Below are 27,582 nucleotides of genomic sequence, written 5' to 3'. Positions count from 1 at the left end.
TCCCTGGAGAACAGGGGGGCTGCAGTCCTCAAAGCCCCCAACCCAGCTCTGCTCTGCCCAAGCCCAGGAAAAGGGACATAGGAGCTGTCCTGGCCTCCCACCTGGACACACACATCCTCCCAAGCACTCGGAGGCTGGGTTCTAACTCAGAATTGCCAGGCTTCTCGGAGACTAGGACGCTATAGCACTCTCACTTCCCTGGTGGCTCAGACGGTAAAGCATCTGCCTACAATGTGGGAGACCTGGGTTCAATCCCTGGCTTGGGAAGATCCTCTGGAGAAGGAAAAGGCAACCCACTCCAGTACTCTTGCCTGGAAAATCCGGTGGATGGAGGAGCCTGGTAGTCTACAGTCCATGGGGTCGCAAAGAGTCAGACACGACTGAGTGACTAAAATCACACACCATAGCACTGGAACAGCCAGCTCCTTCCTGCATCAGGAGGCCTGGGCACCAACCTGCAAACATCAGCCCACATGGCCAAATATCACCCAGACACCCCACTAGCAGACAGGGCCCCATGACCAGCCTGGGTCCGGGAGTGCATACATACACTGGTGGCTGTCAGGGTCCTGTGCAGCTGCAGCAGGAACTAGAAGAGGGGCGGGCTCTAGGAAGACACTCTTCTTGGGCCCTGGCAAGGATCCAAGTGTGTTAGTCCCTCAGTCCTGTCTGAGTCTTTGCGACCCCATGCTACTCTGTCCATGGAATTCTCCAGGTAAGAATAGTGGAGTGGGTAGCCATTCCCTTCTCCAGGGGATCTTCCCAACCTGGGGATTGAACCCAAGTCTCCTGCATTGCAAGCAGATTCTTTACCATCTAAGCCACCAGAGAAACCCAAGGGAACCCTCTAAAGCATGGGGCCGGGGCAGGCAGTGCTGGATGGACTTTTCTCAAGTTTAGCACAGTGGCAACACAGCCCAGATTAGGGCCGAGCCCCAAGGCCCCTCCCCGGTAGTCCCCACACCAGTCTCCCCGCAAAACCTTTCAAGTCGGTGAGAAGGACACAAGCTAATGTGGAGGTCCGCAGGGTGGTTAGAAGCTTGGACAGCGATGCAACAGGCTGGGGGATCCAAGTCTCAGGCCTGCCCCGCGTGGCTGCAACACATCAGTGTTTTTCTGCACAAAGTGGGGATGATCACGGTGCCTGGAGCAGAGCATTGCAGTCAGTCATACCAGAATAAACTGATCAGCGTGAGGTGCTGTTTATGTCAGGCAGGCTCATCCCTAGGTCCCAGGATCCAGGATCCAGGCCTGCGGTGCAGGCGCCAGGGAGGTGTGAGGCCTGTGACCCCAGGAGGACACACGGGCCTATGTCCCAGTTCAGCTGCCCCGAGAACAAGCAGTAAGTGACCAGGACAGTGTCATTAGGAAAACACTTAGTGCGGAAAGCGGGGAAGCGGTTCTACCTCAAGGGCTCTGTGTAAGGGATGCGGGCTCTTTCTGAAAGTCATAGAACAATGATGTGATCCCAGTTGCACTTGGTCTGCTACCAAAAGGAGGCTAGAAGAGCAGTGTTTCTATCAAGGTCTTCAAAGGCTGCAGGATGGGGGAGGAGGCAGGGCGGGGATGGTGATGTAAAGGAGAAAGTCAGCTCCCTGGGCCTGGGGAAGGCTTGGTGTCCGTTCTCCACTGACCTCTGCAGGAGGGCCCCAGAGCCCTGCAGCTCCGGCTGTCCAGAGGCGGAAGTGACACGTCCCCCTTGAAGGCACAGAGGCACAGGAGGGGCCAAAACCACCCAAATCAAAGGATTATGGGATTATTATGTTCCACTTACAATGGAGTGTGCTATTTTTTTTTCAACTTTATTTGTGGCTGCACTGGGTCTTGGTTGCTGAGAGAGGGATTTCTCAGTTGTGATTAGCGGGGGCTACTCTCTAGTTGTGGTGCCCAGGCTTCTCATTGCAGTGGCTTCTCTTGTGGTGGAGAAGGGCTCCAGAGTGCAGACTCCAGAGCACAGACTCAGTAGTGGTGGCGCATGGGCTTAGTTGCTCCGTGGCATGTGGGATCTTCCTGGACCAGGGATCAAACCGTGTCTCCTGCATTGGCAGGAGGATTCTTAACCACTGGACCACCAGGGAAGCCAAATGCTTGTCCTGTGAAGAATTATCGATCTATTAAGTTAATATATATTATTGTCAAACTATTTTGTCTTTATAAAAGTTTCCCATTTAAAAATTCAAGCCATTGTAAATAGTGCTGCAATGAACACTGGTGTATGGCAGAAACCAACACAACATTGTAAAGCAATTATCCTCCAATTTAAAAAAAACAACCTCACACCATCCTAGTAAAGGACAACATGTGTCCACTATGAGTTCCAGAAGACGATGGCCATGTGGGCTCACTGCTCCATCTCAGCATCCACATCAGTGCCTGGCATGTGGCGGGACAAAACTAGGACCTGCTGAATGAATGAAGTATGAGCCCAGTGGCCAAGACAGCTTTTCCCAATTAAATGTTCACTGCAAGGACATTACTGAAAGGAGGTGAAAGGCTTTTAAAGCAGCAGTCTCCAACCTTTTTGACACCAGGCACTGGTTTCACGGAAGACAATTTTTCCACAGACCGAGGGGTGGGGGTGGATGGTTTGGGGATGTGGTATTGGAGAAGACTGTTGAGTGTCCCTTGGACAGCACGGAGATTAAACCAGTCAATCCTACAAGAAATCAACCCTGAATATTCATTGGAAGGACTGATGCTGAAGCTGAAGCTCCAATAGTTTGGCCACCTGATGTGAAGAACTGACTCATCGGAAAAGACCCTGATGCTGGGAAAGACTGAAGGCAGGAGGAGAAGGGGACGACAGAGGATGGGATGGTGGGATGGCAACATCGACTCAATGGACATGAGTTTGAGCAAGCTCTAGAAGATAGTGAAAGATGGAGAAGCCTGGAGTGCTGCAGTTCATGGGGTTGCAAAGAGTCAAGACACCACTTAGCGACTGAACAATAACAAAACGCATTAGATGCATTGCGCACTTTTATTTCTATTATGGTTACAGCAGCTCCACCTCAGATCAGTAGGCTAGAACCCAGAGGTTGGGGACCCCCGTTAAACGGCTGAACCAGAAATCCTGAAGTTAGAGGTGGGAGAGCAGTGAGCAGAAACCATCACCCAGCAGGACGGGAGCCAGGGATTCCCGTCCTGGGGGGAAGGCAGAGCACAGGCTTGGCAGGAGGAAGCTGCCTCCTTCCCTCCTCAGCAGCCCCAGGGCCCCCAAAGGAAACCCAGGGACCACAGGCTGACAACTGTGGTCCAGCTTTTACAACTTTTGGTCTGATGGACAAAAGCTACAACGCGATGTCTCTGCTCTGTGTGACTGGGGTGTGCCTGGAGCTGAGTCTGTGCTGGAAAACAGCCAGAGGGAAGACCAAATAGACAAAAGGTTTTGAAAGGGCTGAGACTGTGGGTTGATCAATCATAGTCGCTGTTTGAACTTGAGCACAGACAGCAGCTTTACTGGAGCCAGAAGCTGCCTGGGAGGTACCTGAGTGGAGGTGGGAAGAGGAGTAACCTCAGGAAGCGTGGGAACGGAATGGGCGGGATGGTCTAATAATCCCGCCAAGCAGGCTCCACCAGATGCGTAATTTATAGGTAAAGGCACTGGCGTGTTAGTGATGTTTTAACATCAGAAAGACGTCTGCATACGCACACACACACATAAACTGATTATGAGTTTTACTAACATAAAGTAAAATGTATGGAAACCAAGGGGGGCAAGGGAGAGTGGAATGAATTGAGAGGTTGGGATTTACATATAGACACGGTTGATACTATGTATAAAATAGACGGGCTTTCCAGGTGGCCCAGTCAGTAAAGAATACACCTACCAATGCAAGAGACACAGAGACACGGGTTTGATCCCTGGGTTGAACCCCTGGAGAAGAATGGCAACCTGCTCCAGTAGTCTTGCTTGGGAAATCCTATGGACAGAGGGGCCTGGCAGGCTAACGTACAGTCCATGGGGTTGTAAAAGAGTCAGACAGGACTTAGTGACTAAACAACAACACAGAAAATAGATAACTAATGAGAACCTACTGTATAGCCCAGGGAACTCTACTCAGTGCTCTGGGATGACCTATGGGAAGAAAATCCAAAAAAGAGGGAATGCATGTATATTTAGAGCTGATTCATGTTGCTGTACAGCAGAAACTAACACATTGACCGCAATGTGAGAAACACACTCACTAGCCCAATGGCACCCCACTCCAGTACTCTTGCCTGGAAAATCCCATGGATGGAGGAGCCTGGTAGGCTGCAGTCCATGGGGTCGCTAAGAGTCAGACACGACTGAGCGACTTCACTTTCACTTTTCACTTTCATACATTGAAGAAGGAAATGGCAACCCACTCCAGTGTTCTTGCCTGGAGAATCTCAGGGATGGGAGAGCCTGGTGGCTGCTGTCTATGGGGTTGCACAGAGTCGAACACGACTGAAGTGACTTAGCAGCAGCAGCCCAAACTCAAACGAATGGTCTTGGAGACACAAGGTGCAGTGGGAAGCGAGGCTTTAATGATGGTCTTGCAAGATTGGGTGACTGGTGGGCAGGCTCACCCAGGGTCGCTACCTGGATCAAGTTATCCGCAAGTTATCCCTAGCGTGCAATTCCCTCCTCCAGTTCCGCACTGGCTGAACACTGGGGGGCGAACAATCTTCCTGGGTGTCACCTTGGTTTACCTCCTCTCTCTTTATGGGCTGGCCCCTCACTGACATCTTGTTTCCTCCTTTCCTGCACACCTATTTCCATTCTTATATTTTGAATTCACCAATAGAATGAGCCAGCATGAAAATCCTAGGCATCCTGCCCTCCCTCTGTTTGCCTGGACTTTCTAGTTTTGTAACTATTGCATCAGCAACCTGTCACTCAAAACTAGCTATTCTTGAAAATGGACCACTTTAAGTTCTTTATTTCTTGCAGTAAAGCAACCATACTTCACTATTTTTTTTAGAAAACAATGTGAGGCAAGGCACACATCTGTAAATAATAATAAAATATACAATACTCATTGTACACTCCATACAGCCAATTGATTCTCACAGGATGCTCTTGTTGACTTTTTCCAAACTCTGGTATCTGCAGCCAAACTGTGGTTGCAGTTAGCCAGTGAGAGTAGTTCCATGACGTGAAGGTGGATGCTATTTTCATTTTCCTTAATGAGTAAGATGGAAGTGACATGAGGAAGACCTGGGGCACCAGACGAGTGCTGGGAACTTTACTGGCTTGATATGAGGTTGATATGACGTTTGACATGAACAACATCACTGTGACTCAGGTAACACTTTTTCAACACCAGAAGATATTTCTTCTTTTTTCCTGCTCTGGGACCTGGCCCATTCTCATCACCTCTCCCTGAATGTCCGGCTTCCCACCTGCCCTGCTGTGGCTGCTACCTGGGCTTAGGTTCAGAGACAAGACACATTTTACATTTTATCTTTACTGCTAACATTTCCTGGGCTTCCCAGGTGGCACTAGTGGTAAAGAATCCACCTGTCATTGCTGGAGACATAAGGATATGGGTTTTATCCCTGGGTCGGGAAGATCCCCAGGAAGAGGGCATGGAAACCCACTCCAATATTCTTGCCTGGAGAATCCCTAGGACAGAGGAGCCTGGCGGGCTACAATCCATAGGATCTTAAAGAGTTAGACATGACATTTCCTAATCACTTTCTTAACTTTAGATCAGGGGCCCAACATACTAGGGCTCTCAGGCCAAATCCAGCCCAAAGTCTGTTTTAATTTATTTTTCCATTTATTTTAAATTCAAGTATAGTTGATTAAAATGTGTTCATTCCTGCTGTACAGCAAAGTGAATCAGTTATACATATACATATATCCACTCTTTTTATTCTTATTTTATAGTCTTTTAATTGGAGAATAGGTAATTTACAATATTGTGATGGTTTCTGCCCTATAGCAACATGAATCAGCCATAGGTATGAATATGTCCCTCTCTCTTAAACCTCCCCCTGCTTCCCTCCCCAGCCCACCCATCTAGGCTATCGCAGAGCACCGGCTTTGTGTTCCCTGCATCACACAGCACATTCCCACTGCTTACCCACTTTACACAATGTGTATGTTTCAGTGCCACTATCTCAGGTCATCCACCTTCTCTCTCCCCCACTGTGTCCACAAGTCTGTTTATTTCTGCATCTCCACTGCTGCCCTGTAAATAGGTTCGTCAGTACCATCTTTCTAGATTCCATATATGTGTTAATATACAGTATTTTCCACTCTTTTTTAGATTTTTTTCCCATGTAGGTCATTACAGAGCACTGAGTAAAGTTCTCTGTGCTATACAGTAGGTCCTTATTAGCAATCTCCTCCCTGGTGGCTCAGTTGGTAAAGAATCTGCCTGCAGTGCAGGAGACCTGGGTTTGATCCCTGCGTCAGGAAGATCCCCTGGAGGAGGAAGTGGCAACCCACTCCAATTTTCTTGCCTGGGAAATCCCATGGACAGAGGAGCCTGGTGGGCTATAGTCCATGGGGTGGCAAGAGTGAGACACAACTTAGCAACTAAAAAATAAATATATATAAATATATATGTGTATATATAGTGGTATATATGTCAGTCCCAATTTCCCAATTTGTTGTATGTTCTTTAAAATAAAGTTTTATTGGCACACAGCCACACTCACTGGTTACATGTCACCTATGACTGCTTGTGAGTTACCAGAGCTGAGCTGAGCAATTGCATGGGAGGTCACATGGCCTGCAGAGCTGAAAATAATCACTATCCGGTCCTCTGCAGGAAAAGTTTGCTGACATCTGCTTACAAATCAACAAAACTATAATTAGGACCAAAGGGGTTCTGAGTAGTACTCTTGTTTTTCATATAATTTATTTAATTGTACATTTAAATAATTTAATTTTTAATGATAGTTCTAGCTAACAACCAGCCCAAAAAATACCCTGAAATTTAACAGTTGGGTCCCACAAACTGGCTCCAGGTCACCACTAGACAAGGGATGAAATGGATGGGGGGCTGAAACTGCCCCGGGTTCTCACCTACAGAGCGAGGTGAAAGGCTGGCAACCTCAGATAAGCCAAGTTGCTCTCTGGCCAAGCGATCACCCTGAGCTGTTGGTGGTATGCGACCCTGAAAGGGACTCTGCAAAGACATGTGTGACCTAATTGCCACTTTCCAGAAATGTCTACTGCTAATTTCTGACAAATATAGGGCTGGCCAAAAAGTTCAGCTGGGTTTTCTGTAAGATGGTACAGAAAAAGCTGAATGAAGTTTTTGGCCTACCCAATACCACGTAACAGGCTTCTTTTTTATTCCTGTAAAAAAAAAAAAAAAAAAAAAAAACCCACCATCAATCAAAAAATAAACAAAATCAGAAAAAGTAAGAAATGGCTTAACAACAGCACACATGAAACAGACCAAGGGTTGCAGTTGACCGTGACCCAGAAGGTCGCGTGGTCGGAGAGCTCTCCCTGATGCTCAGATGTGGGTGATGGAGAGTGGCCAGCAAACTGTCCTGCCTCCCTGTGGACACCTGGGACCCATATTCTAAACCTGAGCCTGTGAAGCTGGCACCAGAGTGGGCATGTGAGGAGGTACTGGGCCTTGAGTGCTGAAAGACTTCTGAGGAGGTCCGGTGAGTGCAACAGCCATCAGGCGGACAGAGGAAAGAAAAGGCAGGCATGCTGCTCAAGTCCCAAAGCAGGGGGCTGAACTGGCAGCTTTCTCCCCTCCCCGCTCCCACCAGAGGAAGGAAGTCATGTGACCACATGCAGGGGATGCTGTGAAAAGGCCGAGGAGGGACATGGTTAGCGCAGGTGACCCCTTCTCTCCAAACCTGTGATACAGGCTGAGGAGAAGCAGGGCTGGGGTCACTTAGATGGAAGGCGCCTGAAGACCACAAAAAAAAGGGTGGCAGAGGATGAGATGGTTGGATGGCATCACTGACTCAATGGACATGAGTTTGAGCAAACTCCAGGAGATGGTGAAGGGCAGGGAAACCTGGGTGCTGCAGTCCATGGGGTTGCAAAGACAGGACTGTGCAACTGAACAACAACAGAAGCCCATCTGTGAGCAGAATCCCCTACTTGGAAGGGCACCAAGGGCTTCTCCCAGAGGCATCCAGCCCCAGCTCTCACCTGTGTTTGCCTGGAAACCAAGGCCAGACTCCAAGCTGGCTACCTCCCCCTTCAGAAGCAGTTATGGGGTGAGTATGTCTCCCTATCTCCCGCAGATTCCTGTGTTTAAGTTCAAACTGCTAGAACCTCAGGATGGGACTGTATCTGGGGATAAGGTCTTATATAAGTGATGAGGTCAAAATGAGGTCATTGGGTGGGTCCTAATCCAATAGGACAGCTGTCCATGCAAGAAGACTTGAGAGTCCCTTGGACAGCAAGGAGATCAAACCAGTCAATCCTAAAGGAAATCAACCCTGAATATTCTTTGGAAGGACTGATGTTGAAGCTCCAATACTTTGGCCACCTGATGGGAAGGGCCAATTCATTGGAAAAGACCCTGATGCTGGGCAAGATTGAGGACAGGAGGAGATGGGGGCATCAGAGGATGAGATGGTTGGATGGCATTCCCGACACAATGGACATGAGTTTGAGGAAGCTCCGGGAGATGGTGATGGACAGGGAAGCCTGATATGCTGCACTCCTGGGGGTCACAAAGAGTCAGACACGATTAAGAGACTGAACAACGAGGAATGGCCTTGTAAGAAGAGATCTGGATGCAAACACTCACTGAGGGACAACCATGTGGGCACACGGGGTGCAGATGGCTCTCTACAAGCCAGGAGGGGAGGCCCTGCCCACACCTGGATCACAGACTTCCAGCCTCTGGAACCTGGAGGGAAGGATGTCTGTTGTTTAAGAGCCCCACCCAGTCTGTGGGCTTTGTTAGGGCAGCTGGAGCGGACTAAGGCAGAGGCTGTCTTACCAACTCTAGGGGAGAGACATGCAGGGGCAGGGGACCACAGCCCAGCCCTGGGGACCTCCCCTCTCATCACACCCAGACCAGCAGACCTGGGGGCCCTCAGTAAGCTTAGGGGAGGTGTAAACTGACAAAAGTTCTGCAGACTGGACATGAGCTTGGCTTGTGGAACTCGGCATTCACTTTGTTCTTCGGTTGCCCAGTGAGAAGCTGAACCAATGTGGGATCAGCTGGGCAGTGAGCAGGCTACATCCCATACCTGAATTCCCTGGCATTTGTCAGAGTCCCACGAGAGGCGGCTGGTGCCTACAAGAGCAATGCTCTGGGTTTCCCTCAGAGTTCCCAGTTTGCCCAGCTGGGGATCTTCGGAAACCTGTCCCACCAGTCAGGGGGGGAACACCTGGGGTGACTCAGGGATGGGAAAGACCCTTCCCCCTCTGCCCCACTGGCTCCAGATCTCCTCAGTCCACCGTGGATTCCTGCACTCGCCCCTCACCAGACCTCACCCTTCCTACAGATCTCTGCTACATGGGTGGCCCTTGCTGGGAGGCCACAGGAGGGTCTTCTCCCCCAAACAGCAGAGCCTGGTCCCTGTGCCTGTGCCCTACAGAAGGCCGTGACTGTGAACGTGACCCCAAGATGCTCTAAGGATGAAACCACCAGGCAACAATGTGCCGATTTAGAAAGATCTTGGGAGAAGGACAGAGCTGGCCCAGAGGAAGGCAGCTGCAGGGAGCAGGGCCTGGGGAAAGGAATCCAGGCCTGAGGAGGCCTGGAGGTTTCTGCCCGGACAATGGGCTCTTAGTGTGAAGTGCCAGGCAAAGGGGCAGGACGTGGGAGTTCAGGGCGTCAGCCACTGGCCAGGCCACCGTGAGGTCGCTCTGCGGCCCTGGCCAGTGCCGGGCTCTGCAGTCCTGGTTCTGGGGGGCCAAGGAGCGCTCTGTAGCACACAGGGATACTTTCCTGCCCACCTGGGTCCAGGTAAGGCCTGCGGCATCTGCCTGTGCCCCAGCAGGGTCGAGGGGCAGCCCCTGGTGCCCCCACGAACATGCAAATGCAGTGCAGAGACCTCACTGTAGCAGGGCTCTCAGAAAACAAAGTCAGTTCAGCTCTTGTCACTTTGGGGAGCACCACCTGGCGTAGGGTGCTGTTCAGGCATCCATCCCCATTCAGGTACGGCCGCCTGGGGCCTTATCACGGGGCCGTCGGTGAGCGAGCCCATGTCTGCTTAGAGAGCTCACAGGCTCTCCCCTTCAGGGCCCACGGTTCCCCTTTTCTCTGCGTGGGAACTTCCCCCTCCCTACAGCAGGGGGTTTTATGGTGACCCTGGGGTGCCCTAGATTTCTCTCTTCCTCCGAAACTCCCAGCCACTGCCAGAGGGTGGGTGGGCATGTGGGCCAGGGGTCATGCCCACATCTATTCCCACTTCAGTGGAGCCCAAAGAAATCCTAAGGCTGCTGCAGGTGGCCAGCTTGGCCCGAGCCCGTGGCGAGATGTGGCACCCCTGGCCCAACCCCCCCGCCACAATCACAGGACACACCAGCGAATGCCTGGCACAGCGGTGGCCCTGGGGCATGCGTGTTGGGGACAGTTAAGGACCCTGCCATCTTGGTTCAGAAGGAGCCCACCACCTTAGGGGGGAAGAGGGGCTGTTTTGAAAGGCAGGTTGGCAAGAGATGGTTTCAGGCTTATCTTCTTAAAAGGGAAATGACCCCACACGTGGCCACTGAGCTGCCCAGCACTTTCCTAGGTGAGGACTGCAAACCTATGGTCACAGATGCTTATCCACATGCATGTACAACATGACCACAAACAAACTTATGGTTACCAAAAGGGAGAGAGGGCGTGGATAATTTAGGATCTTTACGTGTTTGGGATTAACATATGCACACAATTATATATAAAATAGATAAACAAGGACCTACTGCAAAGTACAGGAAACTCTACTCAGTATTTTCTAATAATCTATAAGGAAAGTGAATCTAGAAAAGAATGTGAATACATAACTGAATCTGTGTTATACACCTGAAGCTAACACAACATTGTAAGTCAACTATGTTTCAATCAATCGATCAGTCATGTGGTGTCGGTATCATGCTGCCGCCACTGCTAAGACACAGTACCAAGGGACCTGATGCAGGACTTGCCCTTGAACGTGGAATATTCTCACACCTTGGCTTCCCTGATAGTTCAGTTGGTAAAGAATCCACCTGCAATGCAGGAGACCCCAGTTCGATTCCTGGGTCGGGAAGATCCACTGGAGAAAGGAGAGGTTACCCACTTCAGTATTCTGGCCTAGAGAATTCCATGGACTATACAGTCACAAAGAGTTGGACACAACTGAACAACTTTCACTTCACTTAAAAATGAAGCAACAACCAGAAGATTCACCTTGGAACGCTATAGGAATCAATGGATATGAAACCCTTGAGGGAGACGTTGAGGCCTACAGGAGGTTTATCTAGACAAAATCCTTATTAATTACAAAAGGAAAAAGAGTAACTGCAGTGGAGACTGATAGATAACACCTCGACCAAGTGATCAAAGTGAACACCACCAGGACACATACAAGTCACAGTCGCCAGCCACCCCCAGGTAGCAAGCGAGAACCGGTTTCTGTGAGATTTCAGCCCAAAGTGCTGATTCTGAATCTGTTAGGGGACACACAGACTGAAACTGCCCACCCCAGTAACCATCTGCATGAGTCATTTTTCACCAGGCGATTCTGGTAAGGGACACAGAAATAACAAGCCACCACCAACCAGAAGAATTCGGGAAAGGTCAAAAGGAGACAGGAGACTCCAGTCCATATGTCCTCCCGGAATCCTCCTCACCAGAATCCATCTTGGCCGAGCAATACTCACACCACCAGGAAGGGCCTTGAGTCACAGTGATTGGCCAGAGACTACCTGGAAATGAATTCCCTCATCATAAAACCCAAGGCTGCGAGCCACGCGGCAGAGCAGTCCTCCTGGGCTCCTCTACCTACCACTTTCCCTGCGGACACCCCTTCCCAACAAAGTCTCTTGCTTTGTCAGCATGTGTGCCTCTTTGGACAATTCATTTCCAGATGTTAGACAAGCATCCACTCTTGGGCCCTAAAGGGGGTCCCCCTTTCTGCAACAATGCCACTCACAAGGAGGCATCGGGTAACCTGGGTGAGAGAGGTATCCTACGAAATAGGGTGCCTGTACCATCCCCCGGTGTCTCAGTGGTGAAGAGCCCGCCTGCCAATGCAGGAGATGTGGATCCGACCCCTGGGTCAGGAAGGGTCCCTGGAGAAGGAAATGGCAACCCGCTCCCTTATTCTTGCTTGGGAAACTCCATGGACAGAGGAGCCTGGTGGGCTACAGTCCATGGGGTTGCAAAAAGTCGGACATGACTTAGCGACTGAACAACACTAACAACATGGTCATGCAAGAGACTGCCCTTGCCTTTTGGAAATACACCGAAGGATTAGGAGTAGGGGGCATCAGGTCTGCAACTTATTCTTAAATTCCAGAAAAAAAATTAATGGAAAAGATAAATCAAGCTATTGTATTTAATTACACATTAATAATGGGGGAAATTCGGAAAGTTAAAAATAAATGACTGCCGAATTACCTCTCAGTTTAAAAAATTATTGTCAAGGCCAAGAGACAAGACGGAATCCTAAAGGGGCACTGACCTTGAGGTTCTAACTCAGAGCCTCCTGCTCACAGCTCTGTGGCTCAGGCAAGTCTCATCAGCTGTGGCTGGGTGACGAACCCTGGGTGAGTCCCCTGGGTTACAGAGGATCAAGGCGCTAAGGAGTCAAGACAGCTCTTTCCAAGACCTCAGGAGCCTGACCTCTGAGGATAAAGTCTAAGCTGCCCTCCTTCCCCAATGAGATTTTTTTTTAAGTCTTTCAGTAAAGGAAAGTATGTCAGGCATTATGATAGAGCCCCAGGGGCATGCAGGGACTTCATGGGTACGACTTTCTCCAGCCTCCTGCGGTATATGGCTGCATTCAGCTCTATAGATGGCTTTTCCCACTTATCATGTCTTACCACTTAAAAAATACATACTATTTGTAGAGTTCATGGCCAGTATTTAATGGCAGCATAACACTTCCAGGTGGGTTATAGTCTATAACTTACTGATCCCCTATTTTTTGGACATTAAGGTTGCTTTCAAACTGTCATCACTGGCTAACAGTGCCACACAAACTCCTTTTACATCCAGCTTTGCATGTCATTTGTTGATCTCCTTAGACTAGATCCCTATAATAGGATTTCTGGGATCAAGGGGTATGAAGCAAATACTTTCTACACAGATTATTCCAATTTACATGGCCAAAAATAATTAGGAAAACACCAGTTTCATCTGCATATCACATTAATATCCTGCCTTACTACTTTTTTCCTTTCAATTTAAAGAGAAAACGGTACTTCTTTGTTATTGCTTGTATTGAGCTTTCATGCTTTTACTACTTTGTCAGAATGTCCTCTGTCCATTTCTGAAGATATTTGTCAGTTTTCTTTAAAAAAAAAATCAACTCATAAGAACTCTTTAGAGAATAGAGATTGACCTTTTGTGTATTCATATTTTAAAATATTTTTGGAGACAGACTGGGAGGTCTGAAGAAGAGTACTGATTTCCAGTCATTTGACATGGTTAACGACTGGGTCACTGTGTAGCCTGAGTCTGAAGATGAGACTTCCCACTGCCAAGAGGTCCTTGCTAGTGGAGGTAATGGAATTCCTGTTGAGCTATTTCAAATCCTAAAAGATGATGCTATGAAAGTGCTACACTCAATATGCCAGCAAATTTGGAAAACTCAGCAGTGGCCACAGGACTGGAAAAGGTCAGTGTTCATTCCAATCCCAAAGAAAGGCAATGCCAAAGACTCTTCAAACTACCACACAATTGTACTCATCTCACACACTAGCAAAGTAATGCTCAAAATTCTCCAAGCGAGGCTTCAACAGTATGTGAACCAAGAACTTCCAGATGTTCAAGCTGGATTTAGAAAACACAGAAGAACCAGAAATCAAATTGCCAACATCCACTGGATTATAGAAAAAGCAAGAGAATTCCAGAAAAATATCCACTTCTGCTTCACTGACTACACTGAAGCCTTTGATTATGTGGATCACAACAAACTGTGCAAAATTCTTCAAGAGATCGGAATACCAGACCACCTTACCTGCCTCCTGAGAAATCTGTATGCAGGTCAAGAAGCAACAGTTAGAACCGGACATGGAACAACAGACTGGTTTCAAATTGGGAGAGGAGTACGTCAAGGCTGTATATTGTTACCCTGCTTATTTAACTTACATGCAGAGTACATCATACGAAATCCCAGACTGGATGAAGCACAAGCTGGAATCAAGATTGCAGGGAGAAATATCAATAACCTCAGATATGCAGATGACACTACCCTTATGGCAGAAAGTGAAGAGGAACTGAAAAGCCTCTTGATGAAAGTGAAATAGGAGAGTGAAAAAGCTGGCTTAAAACTCAACATTTAAAAAACAAAGATCATGGCATCTGGTCCCATCACTTCATGGCAAATAGATGGAGAAACAATGGAAACAGTGACAGACTTTATTTTATTGGGTTCCAAAATCACTGCAGATGGTGACTGCAGCCATAAAATTAAAAGACATTTGCTCCTGGGAAGAAAAGCTATGACTAACCTAGGCAGCATATTAAAAAGCAGAGACATTACTTTGCCTACAAAAGTCCATATAATCAAAGATATGGTTTTTCCGGTAGTCATGTATGGCTGGGAGAGTTGGACTTTAACGAAAGCTGAGCGCCAAAGAATTGATGCTTTCAAACTGTGGTGTTGGAGAAGACTCTTAAGTGTCCCTTGGACAGCAAAGAGATCAAACCATCAATCCTAAAGGAAATCAGTCCTGAATATTCACTGGAAGGACTGATGCTGAAGTTGAAATTCTAATACTTTGGCCACCTGAGTCTAAGAACTAACTCACTGGAAAAGACCCTGATGCTGGGAAAGATTGAGGGCAGGAGGAGAGGGGACGACAGAGGATGAGATGGTTGGATGGCATCACCGACTCAATGGACATGAGTTTGAGCAAGCTCTGGGAGTTGGTGATGGACAAAGAAGCCTGGCGTGCTACAGTCCATGGGTTGCAAAGAGTCGGACATGACTGAGCGACTGAACTGAACTGAAGAGGTCCTTCAGCAGCCATAAACTAATTCTTCAAAGAAAGACAATGAAGAGTCCTTAGCAATATCGTCTGGGAGGATCCAGGTCAATACATGAACCTGCTGGACAGGTTTTTACCAAGTTTTAGACTAGCAAAGGGAGTGCTAAATTCTGGAAGAGAAAAAACTGTCAAGTCCCTTTGGCAGGAAAACTGTCTTTTTTCTTTTAAGAAGCAAGTGCATAGGGAGTTGTCTGGCGGTCCAGTAGTTAAGACTCCATCTTCCAACGCAGGCGACTTGGGTTCGAGCCCTGGTGAGGTAACTAAACTACCACAACTATTAAGCCTGTGTACTGCAACTATAGACCCAATGTAGCCATATATATATATAAGGTAGGTGGATCACATACAACAGACAAGAGGAACAGTCTGGCTCCTTACAGCCAGAGAAGGACACACAGGCTTTCTTAGGAGGCTTTCCCTAAGCATCACAGAAAACGTCCCTAGAAGTGAAAAGAAAGGTTCTTAGGGGATGTGTCTTTTCTATAGAAGCTTCACAGGTCCTCTTTATCACTTAAAAAATACATTGCATTCAGTACTTTTCAAAAGAGTGGGGAAAAGAGAATCTTGCAAAGAAAGTCTTGGGCTCCTTCCCAGGTACACGTGAGCTCCACGCTGCCCACATCCAACCAGGCTCCCAAGAACAGGGTCCCAGAAATGGATGCAGAGATCCGGTGGGACAGAGAGAAAGGAAAGGCTGCCCCATCTCTGTGGGTCTCTGCAGCAGCTGACCCTGTCTGAATGGCTCGCTGCAAACATTTTGAGTTGAACAGCTGAGAAGCAGGCCATTTAATTTCCCAGGGACCAGCTGGCCTCCCTCCAACAGCCGTGAGACCTGGAGGTCAAGTGACTCTTGCAGGCTTGTGACCTCACTGTTGTGACACCCAGGTGACTTGTCTCTACAAAAGTGCTGACCATCCTCTGTCCCTTGGAAAGAACTCAAGTATTTAACAGAGAGGACCTATAATTAGGGCAGCATTTGGTGCTCTTATTTGGAGGAGGGAAAAGAGGAAAGAAGCTCTATAAAATTCCTGCCTTGGGTTCAGCACAGGACCTCAACAGATGTTTGAATCCTGAGATTACACTGGGAAGGGGCCAACCTTGGTTCACAGGTGAGAGTTACCTGGATGAGACACTACAATGCCAGGGCAGGACAAGGCCTTGATTCTCTCTACCCAGAGACTCCAGGCAGCTGGCAGCTGTCTTCCAGACCAGCCTCTGCCTCTGACCTCAATTTCAGAGCTGCTGAACTCTGGAAAGAAAGATTATTTAGAACATAGATAACAAGAGACTGGTGTCTGAGGTTTAGAGATGAGTAAAGATAAAATAAACAAGTCTGTCTTCCTAAATTTTAGCGCTGAGGCAGAGGGTTGGGTGAAGGGCAGCCTGAGAGTGGCCAGATGAACTACATGTACTTTTCCATCCTGGGGCACCTAACCCATCTCTCAGGTGCCTGCCCCCATGACCACGGGCAGCAGAGATGGCCAGAACGCAGTGCAACAGGCGGCCAAAGGTCCAGAGTGGCCTCACCAGCTCTCCAGGTGCTTCCAAGTTACTAGGGTCTGGCTCTGAGGGTGAGCTTTAGCCCCCCACGCTCCAGGGCCTTCGCTGAGGCGCCCACCTCCCTGGGAGGCTTGAGCTGGGGCCACCTCAAAGGGACGCCCCCTGCGGCGATATACAGAACTAGTTCATCAAGACCGTCATTCCACTGGCGCAGGGCTGTCCCGGGACACGAGCAGACACTGCCGGCTGGGTGGCCGGCCAGAGGTCCCACCAAGACACGTGGCCCTGAGAGTGGCGAGGGCCACAGGGACAGCACACAGGATCCGGGCAGGGTTCAGGGAACCTGAAGGAAAGCAGCGTCACCGTCACCCACCTGACGACATGGAAAGTCCAGAGCAGGCGGCCAGTCTCGGGCGCGCGCGCCGTGCGCACGATGCTGAGATACAGGTAGAGGGCGATGGCCACGGTCCAGAAGAAGGAGCTGGTGTTGGCGAAAGTGGAGAGCGCGCCCTGCAGCACGCAGTCCCACGAGGAGTCCTTGAAGTCCTGCAGGACCCCGTAGAAGTAAGAGGCGGCCGAGAGCAGGTCGGCCAGTGACAGGAAGAGCAGCAGGCGCCGCGCCTGGCTGCGCAGCTCGGGCCACAGGGCGTGCGTGGCCATCAGCAGGCCCGAGCCCAGCGCGGAGAGCACGCACGACAGAAGCACCACGGCGCGCTCCGACGGCACCAGCTCGGTGGGCGGCACGGGAAGTGGCATGGCCTGGGGCGGAGGGGGTTGGGATCGGGGCTCCGCGTGTGGCTGTCGCCGCCGCCGCCGCCGCCGCCGCAGCTGTCTGGGCGCCGACCCGCGAGCTGCTAGAGTCCCAGAGCCCGCCCCGCCCGCGTCCAGCCCCTCCCGAGCCCTCGGGGCCCCAGCCCCTAGGCCCCGCCCCTACCCTACCTCGCTCTCGCGCCCTCCACGCTCCGCCCCGTAGCCCTGACGCCACACCCCTTCGCCCTGAAGCCCCGCCCCATGGCCCCCAAGTTGTCCCACGAGCCCGACCCTAGCCCCGGCGCGCGCGCCCCTAAGGCTTCCCGACAGCTCCGCGGCACGCTCCCCAAGTCCCCGCCGCTCTGCTCACACCACACCCGTGATACCCTGCATTATCCGTCCTGCAGGCCGCAGGTCTGCCGGACTCCCTCCCCACTCAGGGCTCGGAGTCCTGGGGAGGGATGTATCGGCAATTTTTTAGGGCTAATATTTCCTTCCTATTTTTCACTGCCAGCCTGTGTACGGGGGAGGGGGTCTGGTGAGGGGGCAGTGGTATGCTGGAAGGAGGGGTGGAGGCATTCTTTCCACTGGTAACAAAAGCAACACTCGAAGTGATTCTCGTTCTTTAAGCAATGATAACAGAGGTGGGAGTTGTTTGGAAGAGGGTGGTGGTTCCTGAAGGGGATGCTTCCAATTTTTCTTAAAATGAGCGCGATCTCTGAATTGGTTTTTTCTTTTTTAAAATCAAGTTTAGTGGGTGAAATTTTAAAGAAAGGAAACAATTTCTAATTTATTAGTTTTTTTTTCCTGAAAATTCCATTAAAAAATTGGGGTACCATTCGTGTATCATAAAATTGGCCCTTGTAAGCGTGCAGTTGGCTTCCCCCGTGGCTCAGTGGTAAAAGAACCCACTTGCCAATGCAGGAGAGGCAGGTTCAGTCTGTGGGCTGGAAGGATCCCCTGGAGAAGGAAATGGCAACCACTCCAGTATTCTTGCCTGGAGAATACCATGGACAGAGCAGCCTGGCGGACTACAGTCCACGAAGTCCGGAAGGAGTCGGACACAACCTAACAACTATACACAAGTTTGTGCAAGCATCCTTCCTGTCAAATTCCACAACATTTTCATCACCTCAAAAAGAAACGCTGATGGTTCAGCAGATAAAGAATCCGCCTGCAGTGCCGGAGACAGGAGATGCAGGTTTGATCCCTGGGTAGGGAAGATCCCTGGAGAAGGAAATGGCAACCCACTCCAGTACTTCTGCCTGAGAAAGTCGATGGACAGGGGAGGCTGGCCGGCTGCAGTCCATAGTGCTGCAGAGAGTCAGATGCTACTGAGCATATCCCACAGGGTCAAAAGAGAGGTAAGAAGTCCCAAATGGGATCACATGCTAAGCTCAAGGGACAAAACCAGGACTTCATACCTAACCTAAATGTGGTTTCAACCTCTTCTAGGAATGCAATCTTAATCAGTCAGTCTGGAATTTCCTGCTCTGCAGTAGTGAAGTAATTCATTGATAGACCCCTGCAATCCCCGAAAGGAAGGCCACCTCAGCTGACATAATCAGCTCTTTGCTGACTAATTTCCTTGTCCCACCTCTTTCTGCCTGTAAAAGTCTTCTATTTTGTCCGGTTCTTCAGAGCTCCTTTCTGTTTGCTAGATGGGCTGCTGCATGATTCATGGTGAGTGAATAAAGCCAGGAAGATCTTTACCACTTACTCAGTTGAACTGTGTTTTGTAACAGTAGTCACTCCCTGTTTTCTCACTCTCCCCAGCTCATGGCAACTATTAATCCACCTTCTGTGTCTATGGGTTTGCCTATTCTGGACATTTCACAGAAATGGAACCAAATAATAGGTGTTTTTTTGTGACTGGCTTCTTTCACTTGGCTTATTTTCTAAATTCATCCACATTGTGGCATACTTTATTTATGGCTGAATAATATTCCACTGTATGGATGTCCCATATTTGTTTTTCCATTGTATCAATCGGCTATTATAAATAATGCTGCTGTCAACATTTATACACAAGTTTGTGTGTGAACATTTATTTTCAGTTCTTTTGGGTATATACCCAAGAGTGGAATTCCTGGGTCATTTCAGTTCAATTCAGTACAGATCAGTTGCATCCGACTCTTTCTGACTCTATGGACTTCAGCATGCCAGGCTTCCCTGTCCATCACCAACTCCTGGAGCTTGCTCAAACTTATTTCCATTGAGTCGGTGATGCCATCCAACCATCTCATCCTCTGTCATTCCCTTCTCTAGCCTTCAATCTTTCCCAGCATCAGGGTCTTTTCCAATGAGTCAGTTCTTCGCATCAGGTGGCCAAGGTATTGGAGCTTCAGCTTCAGCATCAGTCCTTCCAATGCATATTCAGGGTTGATTTCCTTTAGGATTGACTGGTTTGATCTCTTTGCAGTCCAAGGAAATTTCAAGAGTCCAACACCACAGTTCAAAAGCATCCTAGTCCAACTCTTCCATTCATACATGACTACTGGAAAAACCATAGCTTTGACTAGATAGACCTTTGTTGACACAGTAATGTCTCTTCTTTTTAATATGCTGCCTAGGTTGATCATAGCTTTTCTTCCCAGGAGCAAGTGTATTTTAATTTCATGGCTGCAGTCACCATATGCTGTGATTTTGGAACCCAAGAGAATAAGTCTCACATTGTTTCCATTGTTTCTCCATCTATTTGCCATGAAGTGATGGGACCAGATGCCATGATCTTTGTTTTTTGAATATTGAGTTTTAAGCCAGCTTTTTCACTCTCCTATTTCACTTTCATCAAGAGGCTCTTCAGTTCCTCTTCACTTTCTGCCATAAGGGTAGTGTCATCTGCATATCTGAGGTTATTGATATTTCTCCCTGCAATCTTGATTCCAGCTTGTGCTTCATCCAGTCTGGGATTTCGTATGATGTACTCTGCATGTAAGTTAAATAAGCAGGGTAACAATATACAGCCTTGACGTACTCCTCTCCCAATTTGAAACCAGTCTGTTGTTCCATGTCCAGTTCTAACTGTTGCTTCTTGATCTGCATACAGATTTCTCAGGAGGCAGGTAAGCTGGTCTTTCCTAAGGTAAATTCCCATCTCTTGAAGAATTTTGCACAGTTTGTGATCCACATAGTCAAAGGCTTCAGTGAAGTCAATGAAGCAGAAGTAGATATTTTTCTGGAATTCTCTTGCTTTTTCTATGATCCAACAGATGTTGACAATTTTATCTCTGGTTCCTCTGTCTTCTCTGGATCATATGGTTACTACATTTTTAACTTTTTGAGGAACTGTTAGACTTGTCCCAAAAGTGGCACCATTTTATATTCCTGCAGCAATGTGTGAGGAGAAGGCAATGGCACCCCGCTTCCATCTATGGGGTCACACAGAGTCGGACATGACTGAAGTGACTTAGCAGCAGCAGTAGCAATGTATGAAGGCTCTAATTTCTCCACAGTCTCCTAACTGATTCTAGCCATCCTAGAATGGGGCTGGTGTTTCACTGTGGTTTTGATTTGTTGTTGCTCAGTGTTCAACCCTTTGTGACCCCATGGACTGCAGCACGCCAGGCCTCCCTGTCCCTCACCATCTCCCGGAGTTTTGATCTACATTTCTCTAATTAATAATTGTATGGAGCATCTTTTTCTATGCTTATTGAACACCTGCATTTCCTCTTTGGGGAAATGTCTGTTCAAATCCCTCGCCTATTTTTTAAATAAGTTGTAAGAGTTCTTTATATATTCTGGATATTAGACCTATCAGATACATGATTTACAAAAATTTTCTCCCATTCTGTGGGTTGTCTTTTCAATCTCTTGATAGTACACAAGGAAGCACAAAAGTTTTTATTTTGACAATGTCCAGTTTACCTATTTTTTCTCCCTCTGGCTGTTATGCCTTTGGTTTACTATCTTTCGTGTCATATCTAAGAAACCAGCGCCTAATCCAAGTTCAGAAAGATTTACACCTATGCTCTCTTCTTCCCAGTGTAACACAGCATTGGTTACTGTAGCTTTGCAGTAAGTTTTGAAATGAGGAAGTGTGAGTCCTGCCCCGGTGTTTTCCTTTTCACTATTATTTTAGCTGTTTAGTGTCCCTTGCAATTCAGTATCAATTTGAGAATTAGCTTTTCCATTTCTGGAAAAAAAAAATAAGGATTGCATTGAATCTATATGGAAATTTGGGGGGAATAATGCCATCTTAATAATATTAAATGTTGTTATCTATGACCAGGGGATGTCTTTCCTTTTATTTAGGTCATCTTTAATTTCAGTCAATGATGTTTTACAGTTTTCAGTTTACATTAGATTTGATTTTGCAAGTGACTCATAAAAGGAGATTATCATCTGCATAGATTATCTTTTTTGCATCTAACTTTTAAAAACATTGTGTTATGAACTATGCATACTGACAAGTAGTTACAACACAGATATACAATCTGATAAATAATTATAAAGCAAATGCCCACCAAGAAATATATTATCAGCACACCAGAAACTTTCTCCCAGGCCTATTTCTTCCTCCTTGGTCATTTTCTTGCTTTTTAAAAACTGTTCATGTATACATCCCTAAACAAAGTAGTATAGTTTTCCTGTCATTTAATTTTTTTTTTTTTTTTTGCCACACCATGTGGCTTGTGGAGTCTCAGTTCTCTGTCCAGGGGTTGAACACAGGCCCTCAGCAGTGAAAGTATGGACCTTCAGGGACCTCCCTGAACTTTATAAAAGTGGAATCACACCCTATGTTCCTTTTTGTGTCTTCTATTTTTTAATGTTTTTAAAATTTTAATTGAAATAGAGTTGATTTACAATGTTGTGTTAATTTAAGGTGTACAGCAAAGTGATTCACACACACATATATATTCTTTACTTACATTCTTTTTCATTACAGGTTATTGTAAGATATCAAGAATAGACTCAGATGGTAAAGAATCTGCCTACAGTACAAGAGACTCAGGTTTGATCCCTGGGTCAGGAAGATCCCCTGGAGAAGGGAAGGGCAACCCACTTTAATATTCTTGCCTGGAAAATCCCATGGACAGAGGAGCCTGGTGGGCTACACTCCATGAGGTCTCAGAGTCGGACATGACTGAGCGACTGACTTTCACTTTCACTTTCTATGCTATACAGTAGGTCCTTGTTAGTTATCTATTTTATATATCAGTTCAGTTTAGTTCAATGCTCAGTCGTGTCCGACTCTGAGACCCCATGAATCACAGCACGCCAGGCCTCCCTGTCCATCACCAACTCCCAGAGTTCACTCAAACTCATGTCCATCAAGTTGGTGATGCCATCCAGCCATCTTATTCTCTGTCGTCCCCTTCTCCTCCTGCCCCCACTCCCTCCCAGCATCAGGGTCTTTTCCAATGAGTCAACTCTTCGCATGAGGTGACCAAAGTACTGGAGTTTCAGCTTCAGCATCAGTCCTTCCAATGAACACCCAGGACTGATCTCCTTTAGGACAGACTGGTTGTATCTCCTTGCAATCCAAGGGACTCTCAAGGGTCTTCCCCAACACCACAGTTCAAAAGCATCAGTTCTTTGGTGCTCAGCCTTCTTCACAGTCCAATTCTCACATCCATACATGACCACTGGAAAAACCACAGCCTTGACTAGACGGACCTTTGTTGGCAAAGTAATATCTCTGCTTTTCTATGCTAGCTAGGTTGGTCATAACTTTTCTTCCAAGGAGTAAGCATCGTTTAATTTCATGGCTGCAATCACCATCTGCAGTGATTTTGGAGGCCAAAAATATAAAGTCTGACACTGTTTCCACTGTTTCCCCATCTATTTCCCATGAAGTGATGGAACAAGATGCCATGATCTTAGTTTTCTTAATGTTCAGCTTTAAGCCAACTTTTTCACTCTCCTATTTCACTTTCATCAAGAGGCTTTTTAGCTCCTCTTCACTTTCTGCCATAAAGGTGGTGTCATCTGCATATCTGAGATTATTGATATTTCTCCCAGCAATCTTGATTCCAGCTTGTGCTTCTTCCAGCCCAGCGTTTCTCATGATGTACTCTGCATATAAGTTAAATAAGCAGGGTGACAATATACAGCCTTGATGTACTCCTTTTCCTATTTGGAGCCAGTCTGTTGTTCCATGTCCAGTTCTAACTGTTGCTTCCTGACCTGCATATAGGTTTCTTAAGAGGCAGGTCAGGTGGTCTGGTATTCCCATCTCTTTCAGAATTTTCCACAGTTTGTTGTGATCCACACAGTCAAAGGCTTTGGCATAGTCAATAAAGCAGAAATAGATATTTTTCTGGAACTCTCTTGCTTTTTCAATGATCCAGCAGATGCTGGCAATTTGATCTCTGGTTCCTCTGCCTTTTCTAAAACCAGCTTGAACATCTGGAAGTTCACAGTTCACGTATTGCTGAAGCCTGGCTTGGAGAATTTTGAGCATTACTTTACTAGCGTGTGAGATGAGTGTAATTGTGCAGTAGCTTGAACATTCTTTGGCATTGCCTTTCTTTGGGATTGGAATGAAAACTGACCTTTTGCAGTCCTGTGGCCACTGCTGAGTTTTCCAAATTTGCTGGCATATTGAGTGCAGCACTTTCACAGCATCATCTTTTAGGATTTGAAATAGCTCAGCTGGAATTCCATCACCCCCACTAGCTTTGTTCATAGTGATGCTTCCTAAGGCCCACTTGACTTTGCATTCCAGGTTGTCTGGCTCTAGGTGAGTGATCACACCATTGTGATTATTTTATATATAGGAGTGTATATATATTTTAATCCCAAATACCTATCTTATCCCTCCCACCCCGATCCCCTTTGGTAACCATAAATTTATTTTCTATGTCTGTGAGTCTATTTCTGTTTTGTAAATAAGTTCATTTGTGTCATTTTGTCTCTTGTTTTTTTCTTTTGCTCTATTTATTTTTGTGAGATTCATCTATGTTCTCACTGAAGCCACAATTCTTTCAATTTCATTGCCTGCCATACAGTATCCCATCATATAAATAAAATATCTATCCCATCTACTGTTTTGGGACTTGTTGGATTGTTGGATAAGCAATGCTGGAATAAGCATACATTCTTTTTTTAATCAGGAAAAAAGTTACTCAGAACAATTCTCAGCAGCTGGAACAGCATATTCATGAACTTTGCTCTGCAGAGGTCAAAGAGCAGCTGCTTTCCTTCTGAGTCACTTAAGAAGTCCTTGACCTCCTCCTGAGAGGACCCAAGATCGTGAACAGCCCCGGGCTGTCAGTGAAGCTGCTCAGCTTTTTACTGGTGTAATAGTTCTAAGCTTGGATTGTGCAACCAGCCTTGGCTTTGGCACATGGCCACGCAAGAGCCTGGAATGGACTCTCCCTGGATCATAGTCATTTAATCCTTCAGAAGGTCTTTGAAGGACAAGGGAGGACAGGAGACATCTTCTGGCGAGCATCTCTGTCACAGATCAAGTCGACTAGATCTTTCCCGATTTATTGACAAAAAAACCCTTCACCCACCTCCCCAGGCTTTTATTATATTTCATGTTTTTAGAGAAAAGCACAAATGCCCCTCCCCTACTACTACAATTTGTAGTAAAATTTCCTACATTTGGGGAAATTGCAGGGGTCAGCACATCTGAAGTGCAATGGATAAACCTCATCCTGGGAAAACCATTTTTGAGATCATGGTATTTCTCCAGCCAGGTAAGCATGTGCTCAGTCTGTCCAAGTCTTTGCAACGCCATGGACTATAGCCTGCTGGGTTCCTCTGTCCATGGGATTTTCCAGGCAAGAAGACTGGAGTGGGTTGCCATTCCCTTCTCCACAGGATCTTCTCAGGCCACATCGAACCCAGGTCTCCTGTGTCTCCTGCATTGCAGGCGGATTCTTTACCACTGCGCCACCTGGAAAGCCCTTCAGGTAAGTATGCTGCTGCTGCTGCTGCTGCTAAGTTGCTTCAGTCGTGTCCGACTCTGTGCGACCCCATAGACGGCAGCCCATCAGGCTCCCCCATCCCTGGGATTCTCCAGGCAAGTGGGTTGCCATTTCCTTCTCCAATGCATGAAAGTGAAAAGTGAAAGTGAAGTAGCTCGGTCATGTCCAACTCTTAGTGACCTCATGGACTGCAGCCTACCCGGCTCCTCCATCCATGGGATTTTCCAGGCAAGAGTACTGGAGTGGGGGTGCCATTGCCTTCTCCGTCAGGTAAGTATAGCAGTTGGTTATTTTACATGCAAGTTTGAGCAAGAGAACCCTTGGCATTCTCTGCACTGGAAAACATTCAAACAACATTCATACTTCTCATTATAGAGGGAAAAAATGGGAAAGACATGTAATGAAATAGCTTCAAATCACTTAGAAATATATTTAAGCTTGAGGCCAATTTTCCAGTCTGATGACATTGATATTGCCCAGATGGGTCCAGGGACTAAGCAGAAGGGTGGGAATCATGACTCCCAAGTTGCTGGGTGAACTTAAACTAGCTAATGTGGTCTCTGTGAAAAGGAGCCAAGGACTCTGGACACCTTGCCTCTCAACACAGGTTCTGCTTCTCCCATCTCCATCCCAGGAAATGATGGTTCTCCAAGGAGGCATGACCCAGACAGCAAACCCAGAGAAACTCCTGGCTCCAAGCTTCCGCTGACAGTTCCTACCCACATGGAATGCAGGGTCCCATCAGCCATGTTTTAAGAGGCCTGTCTTCTCAGTCCTCCCCCTCCCTCTCCCTCCTTAGAGGAACTGGTAAAAATCCAGATAGAATCTTCATTTGACCCTGCGTCATCTCTCTAGCATCTGCGCCAAGCCAGCTGGCAGTTGTCTGCTGCACCCATGTCCAAAGGGGTCATGTCTAAAGGTCCTGGCACATCATGACAGCCCTCTTTGCCCTATAGTTGTCTGGCTGCAGAACGAGGGGCCCAGACCCCAAAAGGCCCCATGGCCATGGCCAGCAGCCCAGGAACAGACTGGCTTGGGCTTCCTTCTCCCCTGTCCTTCCACCCCAGAAATGGCACAAGGTTCTTCTCCCCTGTCAACCGCAAAGGGGATGGCAATCTGAAGTCTCTCAAACGAAGGAGCGCTAAATGATTTTCTGAGCTCAACTCCAGCCTAAGCAGTAAGCTATGTAATTGATTTTTAACACTAGAACAGAAGAGGGACTTTTCCTCATGCTGTTGGTAGAAATGTGGGCCGGCTAGCTTTCTCATTTCCCTCTTTGAAGGTGAATATGGCTCATCTTGCCCTTTTCTATGTAGGTACCATGGTGAGCAACAGTTGTGGAAGAGGAACCTGGTTCACGTGGGTCCCTCTCCTTACTCCCCACTCCAGCACCCTCAAAGGAGGTAGTGCAAACCCTAACATGCTCACGTGACCACTGAGCCACACAGATGGAAACCCAGGGCAAGCTGACCAGCCACAGTTGTGCAGTTGTAACTGACCAGGGTTCTTGGCCTCCTTATCAGTAGAAGTTGTTAAGAGGCCAGACAAGAAATTCAGGCAAGACTTTATTGGAGTGTGTGGTGTAGCAGGAGCGATGGAGAACAAGCAACAGGTTCCCTTCCTTGCTCGCTCTCTGTGGGGGGTACAGGGGAAGGGGCAAGCTGGTTCCTTATATGGGGTGAGGGGAGGGTTCCTTATATGGGGTGAGGGGAAGGTGTGTTCCTTATATGGGGTGAGGGAGGCCAAAGGGGTGGCTTAGCTGGTTTGCCCACCCCTTTGGTGGTGTTACATGCAGGGGGCATGTAAGTGAAGTGAAAGTGAAGTCACTCAGTCGTGTCCGACTCTTGGTGACCCCATGGACTGCAGCCTACCAGGCTCCTCCATCCATGGGATTTTCCAGGCAAGAGTACTGGGTGGGGTGCAAATCAGCCTGCTTTTGCTCCCTGGCTCTTCAGACTTGGCAGTTGGGTTTTTGTATCTTCTTGTTTATAACTACATGCACAGTTATTTTTAGTCTCTTATAGTTTCTTTGTATTTTGTTGTTGGAGGAAAAGTTTGTCCAGGTGTAAACACTGCAGCTAAGGCTCCCAGGTCCCAGCCTGTCTCACAGTCAGGGGCCTCTTCTTCAAGGGGCATGGCTGGTGGGTATATTTTCCTACCAAAGAGACCCTCAGGGCTCAGGAAGATGTGTTTAAACCGTCACCCCTCTGTCCTCATTACCTTGAACCTTCCCCTCCTTACCCCAAAGTCTAAAAGCTGTTGCCGCCAGCTTGCTGTGCACCAGGCCCTCCTGCCTGGGGAAGCCCTGATGACCCTGCCTCTGCCAAGCTCTTATACCACAGAAGCTCCCAG

General features: G+C 47.8%; 1 protein-coding gene across 1 annotated transcript in view; it reads right to left on the bottom strand.

The window, feature by feature from the left end:
- Positions 1-17,443, bottom strand: part of GPR157 (G protein-coupled receptor 157) — an 82,460-nt gene extending 65,017 nt beyond the window's left edge. The window contains exon 1 of the mRNA XM_018060392.1: positions 16,974-17,443. Within this exon, the coding sequence (XP_017915881.1) occupies positions 16,974-17,356 (383 nt within the window). The 5' untranslated portion in view covers positions 17,357-17,443. The remainder of the gene's footprint in view (positions 1-16,973) is intronic.

Source organism: Capra hircus, chromosome 16 (assembly GCF_001704415.2).
Source record: "Capra hircus breed San Clemente chromosome 16, ASM170441v1, whole genome shotgun sequence".
Lineage (NCBI taxonomy): Eukaryota > Metazoa > Chordata > Mammalia > Artiodactyla > Bovidae > Capra > Capra hircus.
The sequence above is the reverse complement of the archived record's forward strand: the minus strand, read 5'-3'. Positions and strand labels throughout refer to the sequence as shown.